Below are 17,846 nucleotides of genomic sequence, written 5' to 3' on the forward strand. Positions count from 1 at the left end.
GAATGACCAAACCACTAGCACTGAAATTCCAGCAGCTGTAACCACATGAACATTTTTTCTTGTGCTAATGATCATGTGTGAGCAAGCAGTAAAAAACATACACTTTTTTTTCCATGCAAGTGTGGACACAAAGACAACAGCTTTCTTCACCTAAGATCAATGAATTCAGTTGACAGAATTAAATCATGGACTACTTCTTTCTTTTGGCCTCTTAAGAAAGTGAAGAAAATGAGAACTTCAGAGGCATCACAAATATGAAGGAAGAACTAATTTCTCTCCATCAAAGAAGTCCACAAATTATTTTGAAATCTTTTTAAAGCTGTGGAAATATGGTGTCAATCTAAGCAGGGAAGGTTAGTAGCTTTTCTGACTGAAACATCAAAAACTTGGGGGTGAACAGCAACCAAAGCTCATCAATTACCTAAAAGCCCTGTGGAAGCCAGGCTCTCAGTCAAGTCTCAGGAGCTATTTCTTGTCTTTCAGATTTGGGTGTGAGCTACAAACTCTTCTGGTTTCTAAACTGTGTTATATCCTTGTATATAATTTATTTTATAAATTATTTTATATCATTTATATTCTTGCTTTAAGCTGCACTCTAGATTAGGCTTGTTTGCATAACTATAAATGAAGTATAAAGGAACTGGGATGTTGATTGTTGTTTCTTCATCTAATCTCTAACGTAATTCAAATGTTTTACATAAAAAATTGGGAAGTTTGAGTATAGGCCAATGGCTTTACATAGGTCTCAGATTCTCATTTTTCTGCAGTGTAGTCCATGGTGGGTGAAGTAGTTCACCCGCTGTTACACTGAATAATAGCTTTCATAACTCCACATATAACTACAGGCTTCACGTGCTCAAGACCTGTAGGTAGCTTTCTAGCACAATTAACCCATTGGCTCTTACCAATCAGAGCTGATATTGCCTGAAATTACAGACCATTTCTGATTCTGAATCTCGCAGAAATGGCAGAATTAGCCCCAAACAGCCCAGCCCAACAAACAAATGAAGACACATCACTCCAAAATGAAAGTTTCCGTATCAGCAGGGCAGTTGTAGTGGTTGTGCAGCTGTAAAGTCAGAGCCCGCAGAGACACTGCCTCTCACGGATCACAGCTATGTGAGCCTGCCCACTAACCTCCTTCCAAGAGCCCAGGTTTTTCTGCCTTCTTATTTTTCATTTTGCATTTGTCAACATCCCACTATCCCTGTCTAGGAGGTAGAGGAGCTCCCTTTTGTTTGATGTGAGCTGAACGCCTGGGGGCACTGAAGGGGTTAAGTGGAGGAAATTCTTGTCAACTCCAATAGAGAATAAGGCATTTTAAAGGATTTTCTGTAAGAAGAACCCAGTATGTCTGACATCAGAGCTACAGCACATTACAGTGAAGGAGTAAAATTTCTACTTAAAGGGTTTTTTATACTTTCAGAGTGGAAAATATTCATATTGTGGTTTCACACTAAAAATAAATTCTTCCATTCACAGCCAGCAACAGGTAGCTGAGGTTAGATCAAACCACTAGCTTACTAATGACTATGAATTGCAGTATCTATAGAAATGACCAGAATTCAAGGCAGTCTCTAAAATAACCCAGATGAATCATTCTTGAAAAATATTATTCACTCCATAATAAATAGACCCAGCATAAATTCCCACCACACAAAGCATGCTTTAAGTATTTTTTAAAAACTTAAAACACTGTTGCATGTAAATCGAAATGATCTGTTTTCAACCTTTTGCAGTTCTGCTTTTTTCACAACAAGTCTGGGAACACTGAAGTGATCCCAGGACCCTCAAGTTAAGTGACTGAATTGAAAGCATTTCTTGTGTACAAGCACCTTGAATGTAATAAAAAATAATAGCTCTTAAAGTATTATAAATAAGGAATCTGAACTGTCTTGAGTTATAGTGAAAACTATTGTTCAACAATGATGCAAAAAGAAACAAAAGCTGATAAAATCTCAAGATTATTATTCTACTGTGCACCATGGGTTTTTTTTTTGGTAGTAAGTTATTGGCCAAACACTCTGCCTGTGGAAATAAGCAGGACATTGCTGTCAGTAATGGTGCCAGGTTCATTTACCCAACTTGTGAATCTGGGCCCCAGTTAAACTATTAAAAACCAAAACCTAAAAATCACAAACTCCCCACAATGCCAGCAACCACTGTCCTGCAATGCTGTTACATAGTTTTAGACAGGGTTATATTTTCATATTTCATAACCAATGCTTTCTCATTAAGGCAAATGCATGATCTATGATCATAGGACTGGCAGACCCTAAGAGGCCTGAAGAAGACAAGGACTGTTAGCAAAGAAAGACTAAAACAAACAGTGGATAAAAATCACTACAACCATGACAACTTACTGACCTTGCCAAGGAAGTAAATACCAGAACAGCACCAAACTTTAACTTCTACATTCTTTTGGTCTGTGGCATTTCCTTCTCCCAGTAAACCTTATTGTACCTCTCTGAAATTGTTACGAAGGATCACAGGTTGGTTGTTTGTTTCTTTTCCTTGCCATGAATGGTGTATCCTAATTCCATATACTAACCAGGGAAATAAAAGGAAAAAAAAAAAAAGCAAACAAAAACCAACAAAAAACTATTGAGGAAAACAATACCTTTTATGGCCTCAACATGAGATGTCTAAATCACACGTGGACAACAGGGACAATTAGGGCTTAAGTCCCTAAATTCCTAAATTTAGAAATGAATGTTCTTCGTATCTAGTTATTATCTATACTACTGTGGGACTGAATCTCTCAGTTAAGTCCCACCAACAGTAAACCCTTCAGTCATTATTTCATGGCCACTGCTGCTCATGGTTGGTTTTTATAGCACATCACATCTGTGCACTCATTCTTCTCTTTATCACTCATCTTGTGATGATATCTCCTCCCGAAGCAGTAGTTCTGCATATCTGTGCATCTGCACAAGAGCTGCCTATCAGCTGCTTCAGGAATTGATGAAGTCTTTGAAAGTTGCAATATTTGTATGATTAGCAATAAGAAAACCCATATTTTCATCACTTGTTTGTCACTGAAAGTACAAAGTGGAAAAAAGCTGTTCTGTTTACTGGACCATCATACCACACCTGAGAGATTCAATATACAGAGTACAGGGTAGCTGCACTCCACTCTGCAGATGCTCTCCTTCAGGGGTGGGAGAAAGGAGCACTTTTCATGGTGTTGTTTAAAGACCATGGGAAAATGTTACAGCAAAAGCTGATACTCTGGAAGAGGAATATTGGTAACAGTGAAATACGGTAGTTCCTCATAGGAAGGGGCAATTCCTCACTCCCCCTAAGAAAGACGTAATTGTGATGTGCATATATCTATTTCTCTATCTCTCTATATATCTATATCTACAGGTGATATAATGCGCAATGTAGATATGTAACTGTGACAATATTTTGCCCATCGTAATGGGCATCTCAGATGAAAGCAGTGCTAGTACACACAGACACTTCTGTCTGACAGCAGCTCACTGTACTTTACTTGAAGCATGTTTTCACTCATGTAACTTCGGGTAGTGCTTAGAACTGATTTAGTAAGTCACAAAACACTGTGCAGATACTATTAGTATAAATGAGCCTATTCCAATTAACCAGACTGTCAGCTAAACCAAATAAATACTCTCCCTAGACTTTTTTGCAAGAGCTGAGCTAAACTGAATTCAAACTGTTGTAGCTTCAGTATACAAGAATTGTTTGATAACAGTAAGCTGAAATAAACGGAGAAAGTCCACACACAAGCTTTTATCAGGACAAATCTGCCAGCAAAAAGCCTAACAGGAGTCTACAGCACCCTTAATGGAATTAACCCCCAAAACAGAATCTCTCAGCAAAATATAAAAGATTGATGTCTAAAGGAAGTAACTACAAATATCCTACAGCAGTGGTGGGAATAAATTATCTTAGTAGTAGAGTAAGTTAAGTAGGATCAGAACGAAGGTTAAAAATCCTAAACTAAGATAGCTGCTCCTTCATTCAAAAGTGTGTGTCATGCAATTATAAACTTTTTTTATTCCCCTAGGCAGCTGGGATTTTCCCAGGATATCTATTCAAGTGTATGTTCAATCAGTACATATTCAGGAATTCACCTCTTGTCAATACAAAGTTTCAAGGAGGTCAAGGAGAATTTTGTCATTGCCTCCAGTGAGGCCAAGCATTTCACCCACCAATCTTGCAGCTGAAGTGAGGTCTTTGGATAAAAACTATGTGAAATGTAAGCAGCACAAATCTTGGACACATTTATTAAACTGAACAAGATATCTTTTTGTCTAATATTTTGCTTAGTTGACATTGATTCCTTTTTCTAAAGCAGAGACCTTAAGGAATGAATTGTGACATTTCTTTTGTCTCCAACCACATCCCTCAGACTGCATGTATGCAGAATTATATTTTGCACACACTTGAAATATTTTAATAAGATCTGTTCCTCTCAGAGGATAAGCTCAAGTGCAATACTTTACACACCAGTTTTTCTCTATGAAGGGCTGCACAATCACTTAGCAATTACAAGGTTCCATAAGACACCCATTCTGTAACCTGGGGGCTAAGTGGGCACAGGGCTGAAAGCAATAGAGAACACTTTCCATATCTTGGGAAAAGATGAAGTTGTAATGATTACCATGAAAGGAAACTATCTTTTGTGACTGTTTTATTCAGAGATATATGTAAATTCCAAAAGCAAGAATCACCATCTCAATTCATTCTGAAAAATCAAGTGCTGTGACACATTAAATCATACTTTTTAGTAAAAGAAAATAGAGGAAAAAGTCTGGTTTTATGACTTGTCAGCACATACTTAAGAAAGAATTTTGGAAAGAAAAAAAAAGAATGCCATTCTCCCAAACAAACAAAAAAATTACTAGTTCAGGTTAGATACAAAATATCGATATATAATTTTATGTAACTAGGCTGGAGCAAGTTTTGCAAAATTCTAAAAAGTTACCTTGACAATTGAGAGAAAAAAAATTAAATAAGTTGCTTGTGTGTGCAATTAAGTTTCTACTTGAGGATTAGATTGTGTCATCTGAACTCATGAGAATGTCTGTCTTTGTGAGTGGATTTCCCTTGAGATGACACTTGTGGGAGGGATCTCTTTCCTCCTGGACTGCAAATGAATCTGTCCAAGAATGTTCCTGGGCACTGTGTTCCAGCTGGCCCCAAAAGGACAGTGTCCATGCTGAGCAACTCCTTTAACCTCTAAAAGAAGGAGCTGCTGGCAAGCTGACTTTTGGGAATGGCTCCTGAAATGTGGTGGGGAATAGCTTGGGAGAGTACTTCTTGGCACGTGCTTAACTCATGCCAGGCAAAGTCTTAACGCTTCAGTAACGTGGGCAATTGCAATCCATTGTCCAGGAACATTTCCACCTACTGTCTGATTTAGAGTACAGAGGTGGCCAGAAACACTCTTGCACACTTTCAGACTTTGTACTGCAGTTGTGTATGTGCAGGAGAGAGCAGGTCATGCACAGCCCTGATGGAAAGTTCACCTTTTATACATAACCCACGCCTCCTTCCAACCACACTTATTTCAGAATAACTCACACAGTCTTTTTCTTCCATTTGGGATGAAGGGATCTGGGAGAGCCTTCATCCCCAAGAACAGTATTGAGAGTAGTAGGCAGTGGGCAATTAATATAAACTTCACATGTGGCTAGTTTGTCTCTGGTTTTTTTTTTTTTTTTTTTTTTTTTTGTAAGTAATGGTATTATGGGATCCTCATGCACTAGTTTTAAAGAATGAACATGATGTTTCTTCAAAACGGAAAAGACACTGAGGCACAAAAACACATACCTGATAAACAACTGCATAATCTCTATCTGCAGAGCAGCAGAGGTGGAAGAAAGTAAACCCACTGGTGAAAGGTAAAATGCATTCAATGATTTCTGCAAGAAGGCAAGGATGCTCCTGCTTTGCCTTACTATTTAATGCAGCTGCACTTAGGTTAAGTTCACAAAGTGAATTCTTGGTCCCTTACTGCTCTACTTGCATATTTCATATCAACATATACTTTGGGGGAGTGACTGTGAGGGCGGTGGGGAGAGAGGGGAGGGAATCACAAAACAGCAATCCATCAATTTAGCACTCTGTCTTCAATAATTAAACAAAATTCATAAATAAAATGACCCAAAGCAAATAAAACTATATCACAGTTTCCTCATCTTTGCAATGCTTTATGAAAGGGAAATGAGAGGGAAGAAAAACTGTTCACTTCATGCATTTGACAGTTTGTGATACACCAACTTTTATATGCATCTTACAAGAAACAACACTTTAAGTAAATCAGTAATTAATGAAACTACACTACAGAGGAAGCTGACAAAGGTCTGAGTTGATTTGGAGACCTAAAGCAGAACTGTGTCTATTATAGTAACAGTTTTATTAACTGTGTCTATTATAGTAACAGTTTTAGCATAACCAATTAGTGCAATTTACTTACAGTGCAACTAATTTTGAAACACGGCTTGCTATAGCCCTGATGTTTGCATTCATTTCTGAAGATGACAGTGGTAAGTTTGGTCATTTAAAGATTTTCCACCCTGGTGTGGTTTTCTGAGGCACACTTTGAGAGCATCAACACATTCTTTCATCATTGAACAGAGGAACAACAACACGATTTATGACTCATTCATATACACCATTTCTAGATCAAAATAAAGTGACAGTAAAAAAGGAAAAGTAAAAAACTCCCTTTGCTCAAGGGGCTCTCTATGTCTGTAAGTTGGTGATTCTTCCTAATACACCCTTGTGTACCAACTCAGACTCTCCAAATGAAACTTGTGCCTGCAATTCCTAAATGGCACCAAGTGCTATCTCTTGTAACATATCTCAGGCGCACCGAGTGGTTTGGTAATTATACAGCAGTCTTTCAGGAAAGCAGAGCTCCTCTGATTATACAGTTCCTTACCTTTTAGAAACAGATTATCTCCCTTGGCAAGACCATTTTAAAATGTAACTTAAACCCCCAAGTATTAAAATATCCATAAATAATCCTACATAATAGTAGACTACATTGTCAAAGCTTCTGATTATTGGTAACTTCTACTGAAATGGGAACCAACCCATTTTAGTCTAGCAATTTCAACATTTTAGCCCTAAGCTTCTGTAATCAGCATGCACATTGAAGTCAGAGGAAAAAAAAGTTTCTTACACCACATGTAAAGCGAAACTTGAGATATGTAGCACAGCCTCTGTTGCCTTATCCCAAGGCTGAAAACACTGAACCCCCACTCTGTTTCAAACAAAATCATTCCTGCTCATGTCCAAAAGCAACTACATTGGCTGTCTACTGAACAATCCCTGTGGCAGAGGAACAGCAGCGGTTCATGCTTTTATGGTAGTAACACCTCTTCCTCTTTCACCTGAAACTCAGTGCCAGTGGGTTAAAACAAAGCCTTCTTGAGTAATAAAATTCATACCAAAACAATGAAAATAAGATTTTTCTGAAATAGTGTATTCAAATGTCACATGAATGGAAAAAACCTTTTATCTTACTGAAAATACAGGAAAAATTACGTGCAGCAAGGTAATCAGTTTTCTGACCTTGTTCTGAACTTACAGGTGCAGAATACTAATGATAATAACATGTTTAATCCTCCTCTTTCCCCTTTTGTTCTATAAGTGGTAAAAATGTATTATGTATTATTACTAGGAATGGTCAAGGAAGGGGATAGGGACCAGAAAGAATATATGTGAAGAGGAATAACACATAGAAGTTTCCACAGATTGAAACATGAAATATTTTTGAATTGAAAAGTACTATACATATCTGCACTTTATATGCACATGTTTTTTGAGTCAAACTGTCCTGACTTCAATGAGACATTATTTTTTATTTATAAGATTCCAGTTTAAAATCAGATTGCATGAAGAGGAAAACACCCAAGTATTTTCATTGGTAAGGATTTGGTGCACTTTGTCACCGGCAATCCCACATCTGGTGTGCTGTCTACCTACAATTCCAGTATGTAACTGATTTATTTAAGATGACCCAACAAGACAAATACTGACATTTTCAGCAAGACATCTATTCAATACTATTCTTACAGACACTACTCAATTGAGCGTGCTCTCACATTCTGCCAATTTCTTCCTGGCACTCTGCTCCAGTGACTGATTGAGAAATTAGTCTCAGCAGATGAAATCATTATTACTTGCTGTACCTGCACCCATCTAGGAACATCTGAGACAAGACAGACTGTTCAAATCAATCTTCCCCAACCGTTAATTCCTAAAAATGTTCCACTGTAGAACAGAAATGCATTCTGCTCTCTTCCTGCCACCTGAGAAAAAGACCTAAGATTTCACTCATCACAAAAATTAATTATTTTGCATTTTACCAAAAGTGAAAATGGTAAAACAGGTAATATTGTATATTTAAATGCTGGGAGTTTAGTAAGAAAGTGTAAAAAATCTATTATGTTAATCACCACAATTTAACTACTTCACTTCTGCACTTGGAGAATTTTTGGTTTTTGAAGACTGATTTGGTAAATCTGTTGAATGTAAATAGTCACATGAATATGATCTCAAATCCTTTAGGAACACATTTCAATTCCATCCAAACACTATTTATTCTCTACTTGAATCCAAGTCTCTTTGCATTTTTTTTCCCTATTTTATACTGCTAGGATCCTTATCTCAAAAAAGAAATTATAATCAAGTTTCAAAACAATACAGAGCAAAGTAAGAAAAGAAGATCCTGAGGATATTAATAGAGGAATTTCTAAATGTCTCTAAATTTGATGTATTTATTTGTAGCTTACATCATACAGAAAAATAATTTGAAAAAATGCTATTTGTTTCCATTGTTACTCTGGGGTCAACTGTCAGTTCAATCCTGCAAATCTCTACACCTTAAACAAACCTTACAGAATCTGTAAGTTAACAGATCAAAACTCTGAAGCAGCAACACAACAAATGGAGCAATAATAAGGGTTTTGCTCTCTCTCATGACTTCCTAGCAGTCTAAAATTAAAGTCCTATATGATGTATATCAAGAATGACTTTCATGGTTATCCTCAAAACCTGTGTATGGAAAATTTTTCTCGCTTGGACCTCCACTTTCCTATCTCAAAGGATAAAGTAGGTATGCTTTAATAACATTATCTCAATCCACTTAAAAAGCCCTCTTAATTCTTATTAAAACAATCTAATCTGCTTGAGGCAAGATTTTAGTTTTATTTAGAATACTAAACCTTATCTAATTAAGTGCAATATTGGGATGTTAACTAATATACACAAGCCAGCTTTTAAGAGTCCAATGGGCAAAACCGTCAATCCATACTAACTGAAGCCTAGACCCCAGTGCCATAGTTAGCCCAACAGGCCACACTTCCTTACATCCCTGCTCCCAAGAGTCATACATCTTACCCAATTGCTGGTAATGGGCTTACCTGGGGTGGATGGGACCCACTATTTTATCCTCATTAAGAACCAAGTGGAAGGTCACAACCATTGCTCAGTGTTTAAACCAGCTTCAAATTTCACTGCCAACAAGAAGATGGTTTTCCTTTTCCCTTAGAACCTAACTAGGCAGACAGAGAACCTACTATGCTGCAGAAAGAAAACACAGCCACAATTTTAGTATTCAGCTAGGACTTTTGAGTTGTACCCACTTTACTGCTGTGCTGCTCAGCCATCCCAGTTTTCCAGTTTCACCTTCACCTTTCTGTAGAGTTACCTTCAACTGAAACAAAAACCACTGAAAAGACTGGGCTTGCCTTCAGTTTTGTCAAATTCATCAATCCAGTGAAAACACTGTATTTACTGTCTACTGAAATTGGTGGGACGTGGGGTTTCCAAGATAGAGCCTAAAGATTCCCCTAATGCTTGCTTTCATCAGCAAGACTAGCCCAGGACAGTTTAAGCGTAAGCACCCAACCTAGTTCAAGAACTACATTCAGTGAATGGAAACACATGAAGGTTATTAACCCCTTCAAGAACAAAATTGCTAAAAAACTCCATAATTAAATAATAAAAATCACTGTTTATCAGGAGCCAAGCACAATCTCACATATACAGTCCCCTACTCAGTTACAGTATACTGATGTGCTTTAAATATGAACAAACTACTCATGTAATATAAGCTACCCTCTTTCTGGCAAATTCCACTCAGAAAGCTAAATATATACTGTTCGTCTTTGTATACCAAAGTATCCAGCCAGCTGGTGCAGAAAGTAAACCAGCTTACATTTTTCATCAGAGAGGTAAGGAAAAAAAAAAAAAGAGAAAGAGAACAAGCACTTTTTAATTTCACTTGATGATTGATAACCAATATGCACAAGCACACAGTGTAAGATTTCTGAGTACTACAGACCTATGTAAAATCATCCAAACACTAGGCCTGAGATGAAAATTAAGGGGCAAAAAGACAGAACATTTACTCAATGGTCTGGTTTTCAACTTTTAGTGAGTTCTTAATTTATTAGTAATAACTTGTTTATCTTGGAGGGGCTTCAGAAAAGGCTGGGAGACTTTTTTAAGCATCAGCTTAAAAATACTAACAACTATTCTTAAATGCCAGCTTAAGAAATGTATAAATAAAATTGAACATTAAGACCTCTAAACTTGGAGAGACATGCTCAGAACAGGAAATGATAGTTTGTTAATAAAGAAAGGTAAATCATTCTCTAGGCTTCCGGTGGGAAACTTGGCAGGGAAAGGATTTTGACCTCAGTGGAAGGTAACTGCCACAAATGACAAATCAAGCAACTTTCTTCTTACAAGTGAGGCAAATGTTTGACATAAGGCTGGACTGGATTCAGATCTATCATTCCCTGTGGCATACTCTTCTAACTTTAATAAATAATCCTGCAAGCTTTTTGCATTGACAGTATTAATTACATTTTTTTCCTCCTCTCTCTCTCACTGAGTAAAGCCATGCAAGCCTAACATTTTTTGTGAATGATTACTTATTTCCTATTTGAAGCACAAAAGCTCATCACTTATAGAATAGGTCAAGCTTTCAGTGCCTATTAGTCCTAGTCTGGAATGAATTAATGCATTTTCCTATGTTCATTTTCCTTTTCTCTTGTAGGAATAGTATATTGGACATTTGTGGAAAGGAAGGGAGCAAAAATCCTGCACTGTTATCAGGTGAATAAGTAAACAAGAACAAAAGAATACACTTAAAAATCTCTTTTTGGTTTCACATCAGGCTCACTGTGACTATAGCACTGTGAAGCTTGCAATTAAAAGTATCAATTCTCCCAACTCAGAACAATAAATGGGAAAAAATGACAAGTAGCCCAGTTTAATTTCAAACGTTAATATATTTTCTATTTTATAGTGAACATATGCATCATTCACCCCTTATTTGCAGCAACTATGACGTCCTCATAAAAAGGGGTGACATTTGTAAGATGCCTCTTAAAATAAATATTTCTTTTTATAAAATAATAAAACTTCAAATAAATATTCTTTACACTAAACAATATGTTGAAAAAATTAGAAAATAAAGGCTGAATTTTACTGTAACTGTACAATATACATGAAGTCCAAGGGAAATCAAAGTCTTGTAATAGAAGGTTTCCGTAAGACAAAATACAATCTAAAAACATACTGATTGATTCACATTCTTCCGAATGTACAACATATTAGTATAATATTTTGTGACTGTGCCATGTCTTATGACAGCACTTACTTTTCACAGTTGAAAATATTATTGTATATACAAAAATATAGCACATTATCTCTGGCAGAAAACAATGAAAAAAAAAGGAGTCATTTGCTAATTTACAAATTTTGCAAGTACTATTCACAAACAATAGAGTTGCCTAGGAGTGTCTGTGTTGCTTTAGCTTATGCAATATGTGGGTCACAATGTACTGCATCCTTTTTTTCCCCCCTGTATGCCACTAGCTGGATTCTAACAAGCGTATCAGTTAAGATGGCACACACACAGAAAAGCATTTCACTGCAAACAGCAAAGTACATCCCCAACCCTTCTACTACAGTGCCAAGACCATAGCTGCTTAGTTGGTTGCATATGTACGTTAAAATAATAATCCTTGTCACTTTAGTATTTCTGGCTAGTGATGCTATGTTGGCTTTTCAAAGTTCCTGGGGGGTACGCTGGGAACTTTGCAGCAAACGGTGTTGGAGTGTTTGCAGCGGCACCCAGGCCGATTTACCCGGTCGTAACAGCCCTGGCACAACTTAAGGCAACCCTTGGCTGGTAGGTAACACCACAAGCAAGGCAGAAAGAGGGACACTACACCCATGGCGGACCACCTAGTGCAGCAATGTGACTGACTGCAGGAGCAGGGGTTGTCAGCACAGTTGTCCTCGTCATCATTAGAGCAGTGATAGAAGAGGCCCTTCACACAGCAAACACAAGTCCCGTAATCAACCACGTTCTGGGCTGAGCAAAGACACTGCTTGTCACAGATCCAACATGAGGGGAGGGTCCTTGGATAAGTGCACTCCTTACACTTACACTTTCCACAGTCCTCACACCTGTAGCTGTGTGCTCCCAAGTCTTCTTTGCTCAGTGGCTTCAGCTCACTCGGCTTGAGCTCAGACTTGGGCTGCATTCGGACTATCCCATCAGCAACTGGCCCTGAAGATGATCCCAGAAGTCTCTGTTCTGACGAATTACTGCTCGTACTTGTCCTCGTACTGCTCCGTGAGCCTGTGCTGACTGTGCTGATGGACCGGGACAGAGGCGCTCGAGGAGATGCGTGCGTCTGCGTGTGCTGGATCCGGCTAAAATGACGATGCTCAGGCAAGCCATGGGGCCTTTCATTTTTGGGTTGGGCTGTTACCCGAGGAGAAGACTTGACCCCCGGCCGTGGAGCCACCGTAGGTCCCTCTGTGTATTCATTAGTGTTCCGGATGGCTCTGATCTGGTCCAAGGACAAGACGTGGACCTGCTGCATCAGGACATCCCGCAGGTCGGGCTCCCCGTGCGGCCTCCCACTGTCACGCCGAGCCTGTAGCAAGGGCTGCGACCCACTGCCGTGCTGAGTCTCCATCAGTGCCCAGAAGCTTGCTCACCCCGCCAGGCTTAGAACACATCTGAAATCCTGGAGCAAAAAAGAGAGGATTCACTATTGAAACAGGTCTCATGCTCTCTCCAGCAGCTTTTCAAGCCTGCAGGACCCCACAGCACCGCAGACAATCAGGTAATGCATCAGCCATTAAAGAAAGGAGTCACGCCTGGGACAAGCACTGGCACCGGTCAGCTGAGTGACCAAATTCCCTTGGCCTGTTCTGCCTACTGCTGCGGAGAGCTTAAGGACCTCTAAGAATCCCTAGGACCCTTTCCTAGGACCATGCAACTTAACTTGTGGCTCTGGAAAGTCTAGGTATTACTCCTGCTGACTGAGGCTTCTCAGGCCAGCTTCTGGTTAGACCATGGCCTTTAAAGTGATTACATTTCAGCCACTTGAAGTGACACTTCTTTTCACATCAGGCTACTGAAAACCTTATACTAAAAAAAAAACAAAACCAAACTATCCTGCAAGTATTTAGCAAGTGTAATGTGACCTGCTGATGACAGACATATAATTCTCCAATTTTGTTTAAAACTGGATAATATTTTGGTAGGTTAGTCTCTTTACACATTAAACTTTACATGATGCAAATAGGAAATTTTAGTTTAATACCAATGGTCCCAAGAAAAACACTAAATAGCAATAAAATGTTTGAGGTTAGACATTAAATGAGTTAGTGCTACCAAAAACTTCAACAGCACAAGTAAAAATATCTCTCTCCAGTATTTTAGTGTGTGTCATACTGCTGCACACCGCTGTGATTGTTATTTTAAGGCTCAAAACTACAAAAGCAATGTTACCACAGTTGTTTGGTTGTTGTTCTTTTTTTATGCGTAAAAAATTCCGTAGACTACATTTCAAATTGTAAATATCATCAAGAGTGGCTTTTGGGATGGAGGCATGCATAACATAATCAAATAATGCCAGCATCAGAGACGTCTACTTGATTGTGAATATTACTTGAAAGGATCGTTAACTACAAAGTAGAAATGCAGACTTTAGAATTTAAATGAAAAGCCAGTAAAAGACACAGAAGATGAAAACTTGTAAATAACTTCCACACTCAAATATGCGCAAGTTTCAAGTACTGCCCTCTAAACTAGTTAATATTTGTTTTGCCTTTATCATATCTTAAGTGGTTCCAAAATCCAATTACCTATACAAAAATCCAGAACAATATTCTACAATTAAAACCCAAGTAGGAACCAAACTTCTTACAAGGACCACACAATGTCTTCAATTATACCTAGAAAGAGCACCATAGTGTTACTCTGTACACATCAGTTACCAACAATAATACTGTACTGCAGAATAGCAAAATATAGCCAAACAGTTTAACAAAGAGTATCTCAAGACACAGTCTTTATTCTAACATCAATGCAAAACATTAAACCTTTTAACTCCTGGCTCCCCTCCTTCAAGTGTTTTTTTACTTTAAAAAAAAATATATAATAAATACATATAGACAAATCTCTAACTTTTAAGAGTGACCACTTCTTTTAAATATTGCTAAATCCTGGTTTTGGACACAGGATGTATGTTACGGTGATCCTTCCCCCGCCCCCCCCCAAAAAAAAACTCTTGCAAACTTGTCTTGAAGCATTGCTTATACTTTTTTCTTTTTTTTTTTTTTCAAATTAAAACCTCCGCCATACCAAAAGTTTCAAGCAACAGCCTAAGTAGAGGGTCACCTCCTCTGAAACTATCTGGAGATAGGAAATAATAGAAAATAAAATGCTTTCCCCATTCTTGAGAGGACTTGGCAGCCCTGTGTCTCCTCCGCGCCCAGGTTTCCACCAGCCCCAGCCAGCCTAGAGGGTACGCCGGATCAGCCCCTGCCTCTCCAGAAATGACAACCCACTGCAAAAGCAAAGCTGACCCTGACCTGAAGGCGCTTCAGACGACCCCGGGATCGGTGGCGGAGCCCCCCTCAGACGCCAAGGTGGGAGCTGGAAAAGCAGCCTCCGGTCTCCGCTTCCCTGCCCGCCTCCAGCTCCGTCTCGGGCGGGGGGCGCGCAGCAGGTGGGAGGCGACAGCCCCTCGCCCGCCGGAGAGTGCAGACAACCTGGAGATAACCAGGAGACATCCTCTGGGCTGGGAGGTGGGAGGGGGCTGCTTCAGCCGCCTTATCAGAAAGTCAAACCCATGCTTCCTTTTAACTCTTCCCCCCTGCCCTCCCCCAGGAGATGCTAAAGGAGCCTCCCCTCCCGGGAAGTGCCAGGCGCCCTGCAGACGGTTCAGACAACACCTCCGGGACAGCTGGGCAAAAGGCAGATTACCCCCTCTCGCCTTGCCCTAAACACCCATTCAACTTCACAAAGCCAGCCGCTGGAAAAGCTCCTCTTATTTTACGCATATTCTGCAAATTGCCCTGACCTTCAGCCCGCCCCGCTCCGCCCCAGCCCGGAGGGACCCAGGAGGCATTTCCAGTGGGGCATCAGGCCGAGCCGGGTGCTCCCCGTTTTTTCTCCCCGTCATAGATCCGCTAACAGGACAGGATGCAAAGAACCAGCACATTTATTTGCAAACCTACATTCGCCTGAAAATCCTGACGCGAGGGCACACCTCTCCCTCCTCTGACCTAGTACTTCTCCCCTTTGCATCCGCCAAGAGCAAGAGAAGCAGATTTGCCTTTTTGTGTGTGCATGTGTGTGATAACACGATTCCCCACTTCTAAGAGCCAAAGTCCACTCTCACCGAGCTCAAGTGCCAGGATTGCTAACTTTTCTTTTCTTTCAAGCTGGGCTTGGCAAAAGGGTGAGCGAGGGGGACGGGTTTCGCGTTCGACACATTTGGGGAGGTTTAAAAGGCGAGGGGATTCTCGCGTGCTGTGGAAAAATCCCGTGTACAGCTGGCCGGGGAAGGGCGAAGCCTAGGGAGAGAAGTCCTCTGCCCGTGAATTTCTGTTTTGTGGCCGGAGCCTCTGCAAGGCACCCCCACCCCCATTCCCACCGCACACACACCAACCACCTCCTCTTCTTTCAAAGTGCTTTGAAACCCCCATTAAGGCCCGAGTGTGTGATCAGACTATGGATTAGGGCAAAAGGGACTTTACCATCGGGGTGGGGCAAAGTGACACACAAACAGCTTGCTGAAAACACCAGCAGCTTTTTTTTTCTTTTTTCTCTTTTTTTTTTTTTTTTTTTTTTTTTTTTTAATGGGAGAAGGGGGCTGTCACGAAGTAAACCCAAAAAAAAAAAAAAAAAAAATTAAAAATTATGGCTCTTCCTTCCCCTCCACACATGCCCTCTGCATAGAAGAACCTAGTGAAGGACTTTCCTCGTCTTACAGATCGAATTAATTTCATCACAGGAGAAGTATCTAAGCTTACACACACGCACGCACACACACGTATATATTTGTACCAGACGTGCACTCACTTCCGAATCGCACGGATCTCCTGACGCCACTAGAGACAGGCGTAAATCACGCACTGCAAGGCAGGTCGCTCCTTCTCCCCCAAGAGCGGGGCACCAACAGCCCCGACGCTCGCCAGCCCCGCTGCGCCCTCCCTACACCTCCCCCGGGGCTTGTCGGAAACCCACGCGTGCCCAGCGAGGCAGAAGCGCGCAGGACCTCCCGTGCCCGGCCCCCCGCAGCAGCAGCACGGAGAACACGCCGGAGTTGTGGCTCCTTCAAGCGCACCCCCCGGCCCGCTCGCAGCCCCCGCAGGCATTCCGGGGCGCCCGGGCAGCCCTCCGCCCCCCGCGCAGCCTTCCGCACCCCCGGGGCACCCCGGCGGGGCACGAACGCGGCGCAGCCCGCAAACCCCGCGGAGCTCCCCCCACCCCTCCCCGGAGAGAAACCGCTCCGAAATCCCACCTCCAGCTCCTCTCTGAGAAAGGAAGGAGAAGGGAAGGGGGGAGAGGGAGAACCTGTACGAATGGAAAAGGGATCGGCCTCAAACATTTCCACGAGTTTTCTTGGAGCAACCAAAGGGGGGGGGGGGTGGGGGAGGAGGTTACTGAAAAGCTTGTTTTGCAAAGAAGGAAAAGGCTCTCACCGTGATCGCGGCGCTGCACCAAACCCCTCTCTCTCTTGTATTTTCTTCTTCCTGCGGTTTGCAAATAAATCCAGCCCTAAAGCAAAAAAAAAATTCTTTTCCAAACTCTGCTTTAGTCCAACTTGCAAATTAGAGTAAGAATGATCACCATGTAAAAAGGAAAAAAAAATGTCCGGAGCAAAGTTAGGTGCCTCTCCCCAGATCGATTATAAATTCGTGTGTGTGCGTGTGTACACTATAATAATAATCAAAACACCTCTCCGGATCGGGGTGGGTTTTCTTTGCTGCTAAAAATCACTCAGTCTTATACACACACTCTTTCCTTTTTTTTCCCTCAATGAACAGGAGGCCGAATCGCCAATACCAAGTCACTTTTTTTTTTTGTTGCTGTTGCAAATTGATCAAGAGGAAAGGGAAAAGCCAAAGAAAACAAAACAAAGTGGATCTAAAATAAAATCCCAGAGCTTTCTTCCACTGAGCTCCTCCAAAAAAGCAGCTTGTGCAATGTAGCCGTTCTGCTGAGAAGCTGCTTGCTGCAGGCTCCTCTCTCCTCTCTCCCTCTTAGCTTTCTCGCTCCCTCTGCGAGCGTGTGTGTTGCAGGCAGTTCTGTGGTTTGCAATCGGGGGGGTGTTTTGGGAGCGCAGCGGATTTGTGGTGGTGGTTGTTGTTGTGTGTTTGGAGGAGGTGGAGGAGGAGGAGGAGGAAGATTTGAGATCTGAGCTGTAGGGGCTCGGCGTTTTTCTGCTCGCTCGCTCTCTCCCTCTCTCTCTTTTTCTTTCCGGAGGAGGTAGGGTGATCTCTCTGCAAAAGCAGCAGTAAATGGCGTCATGTGGATC

General features: G+C 40.9%; 1 protein-coding gene across 5 annotated transcripts; it reads right to left on the reverse strand.

The window, feature by feature from the left end:
* Positions 1 to 11,262: 11,262 nt before the first annotated feature.
* Positions 11,263 to 17,153, reverse strand: SPRY2 (sprouty RTK signaling antagonist 2). Of its 5 annotated transcripts, none has more exons than XM_059839205.1 (2): positions 17,011 to 17,153; positions 11,263 to 13,037 (listed from the first exon to the last, which is right to left on the reverse strand). In XM_059839205.1, exon 2 carries the CDS (start codon positions 12,984 to 12,986, stop codon positions 12,051 to 12,053), a length of 936 nt encoding a protein of 311 aa, XP_059695188.1. In that variant the 5' UTR covers positions 12,987 to 13,037; positions 17,011 to 17,153; the 3' UTR covers positions 11,263 to 12,050. The 5 variants fall into 5 exon arrangements, with proteins under 5 accessions (XP_059695188.1, XP_059695191.1, XP_059695193.1 ...); XM_059839208.1 differs by lacking the exon at positions 17,011 to 17,153 and adding an exon at positions 16,830 to 16,941; XM_059839210.1 differs by lacking the exon at positions 17,011 to 17,153 and adding an exon at positions 16,883 to 16,904.
* Positions 17,154 to 17,846: the final 693 nt, after the last annotated feature.

This window comes from Haemorhous mexicanus, chromosome 2, assembly GCF_027477595.1.
Source record: "Haemorhous mexicanus isolate bHaeMex1 chromosome 2, bHaeMex1.pri, whole genome shotgun sequence".
Taxonomy (NCBI): Eukaryota; Metazoa; Chordata; class Aves; order Passeriformes; family Fringillidae; genus Haemorhous; species Haemorhous mexicanus.